This window comes from Oncorhynchus tshawytscha, linkage group LG13 (assembly GCF_018296145.1).
Source record: "Oncorhynchus tshawytscha isolate Ot180627B linkage group LG13, Otsh_v2.0, whole genome shotgun sequence".
NCBI classification, from domain to species: domain Eukaryota; kingdom Metazoa; phylum Chordata; class Actinopteri; order Salmoniformes; family Salmonidae; genus Oncorhynchus; species Oncorhynchus tshawytscha.
In genome coordinates, this window is record NC_056441.1 from 88,675,227 (window position 1) to 88,677,229 (window position 2,003).

Sequence of the window (2,003 nt, forward strand, 5' to 3'; positions counted from 1 at the left end):
ATAGTTGACACTTCGATGTCTAGGATGTAGCTTATTGCTGAACAGAGTAAAGATGATTCACTCTTCCCTCCTTTTTGCTGAGATAAGTCCAGAAGAAGAGTTTTATGAATTATGAAGGGGTTACTTTGACAGAGAACGTGTTCTAACGTTCTCGCACCACTTCTGAGCAAGACGATTGGCCCAGTGTATTTCAAATTGTCGTTCCATTTACACTTCGACAAGAGATATTGAGGTTGGCTCACGATGGTAATATGGCACGCCATCTTGTGGTCAACAAGGCCTATGACCGTATCTTGCATAACTTCTGGCCTGGTCTAAAACAATATGTTGTGGCTTACTGTAAATCTTGTTGCGTTCGCCAGCGGAGGGGTAAACCCCAATCAAGCTGTGCCAGTTGCATCTTTGCAGCCTATTCCTGCTTTTGACTTCCCTTTCAGCAGGGTTCTGGTGGATCGTGTTGGTCTTTTGCCAAAAGCAAACAGTGGCAACCAGTTTCTCTTAACCATCATGTGTACTGCCACTAATTTCCCCCTTGAAGCCATTCCGCTGAGGAAAATCACGGTTCCCAGTATTGTCTAGGCCCTTGTGAAATCATTTTTCAACATTTAGACTTCAAGGAGGTAGTGCAATCAGACCAAGGTTCAAACGTCTTCCAGCAAAATGCTACAACCGTTGGGTGTAACCCATTGCCCCTCTAGTTCCTACAACTCAGAATCTCTAGGTGCTTTTGAGAGATTTCTGTTGAGAGCTTTACTGCCGGGAGGTTGTTCAGGAATCTCTCTGGTTTTAGTCTGAATTAGCTTATGTTTGGCCATCATGTCAGAGATCCTTTAAGCTAGCTGAGAGGTTGCAGGGCAACACCTTAAACACAAAAACAAATCTGTTGGAACACATTAGCACTTTTCCATACATATTGCCTGTGAGTTTGCCAGTGAGAATCTGGAGAAGACCCAAACAAAAAATGAAAGTTTAGTATGATTGAAAGGCCCGAAGCCGCACTTTCGATGTGGATGTCCAAGTCTTGCTTTTGTTGCCTGTTCCGGGGTCACCGTTGCAGGCTTACTTTTCAGGACCCTGCCGCTTCCTCCCCCAAGACCCTGCCCCTTCCTCCCCTCCAAGACCCTGCCCCTTCCTCCCCTCCAAGACCCTGCCCCTTCCTCCACCCCAAGACCCTGCCCCTTCCTCCACCCCAAGACCCTGCCCCCCCTACTCCACCCCAAGACCCTGCACCTTCCTCCACCCCAAGACTCTGCCCCTTCCTCCACCCCAAGACCCTGCACCTTCCTCCACCCCAAGACCCTGCCCCTTCCTCCACCCCAAGACCCTGTCCCTTCCTCCCCTCCAAGACCCTGCCCCTTCCTCCACCCCAAGACCCTGCCCCTTCCTCCACCCCAAGACCCTGCCCCTTCCTCCACCCCAAGACCCTGCACCTTCCTCCACCCCAAGACCCTGCCCCTTCCTCCACCCCAAGACCCTGCACCTTCCTCCACCCCAAGACCCTGCCCCTTCCTCCACCCCAAGACCCTGCCCCTTCCTACACCCCAAGACCCTAGAGGTAATCTGGATTACATCATCGCTGCACAGGAGAACAAAAAAACGGGCAGTGTCATGTCAACATGTTGAAACTGCACTTCACCTGCTACGATCGGGGCGGAGAAGTTGGTGGAAACAACTATTGTTGTTTGCCTGTAGCTGCTGTCTGCTGTCTGCTGTCTGCTGTCACCGTTGACTACAGTCTTCCTCTAGCATGAAGAAAGCCCAATACACCCTGTGCTTGTTGGACGGTTGAGTAACTCAGAGATTCTAGAAAACCTTGATGTCTTTTTGGCATACTTGTCTCCGGAGGAAAAAGGCAAACATTGTTCGCACTGCTTTCAGAGTATCAGGGTTTATTCTCAGATGTGCCAACTCAGACAAATGTACTAGAGCATGACATTGACGTTGGGGACAACATGCCTATTGAGTGAATCCTGAAAAGAGAGAGAAGCTCCGCAGTGAGGTGA

General features: G+C 50.0%; 1 protein-coding gene across 1 annotated transcript; it reads left to right on the top strand.

The window, feature by feature from the left end:
• The first annotated feature begins 1,004 nt into the window (after window positions 1-1,004).
• On the top strand, window positions 1,005-1,553 carry LOC121838980 (anther-specific proline-rich protein APG-like). The gene has a single exon (XM_042294979.1). The coding sequence runs from the start codon at window positions 1,005-1,007 to the stop codon at window positions 1,551-1,553; it is 549 nt and encodes a 182-aa protein (XP_042150913.1).
• The last annotated feature ends 450 nt before the right edge of the window (window positions 1,554-2,003 follow it).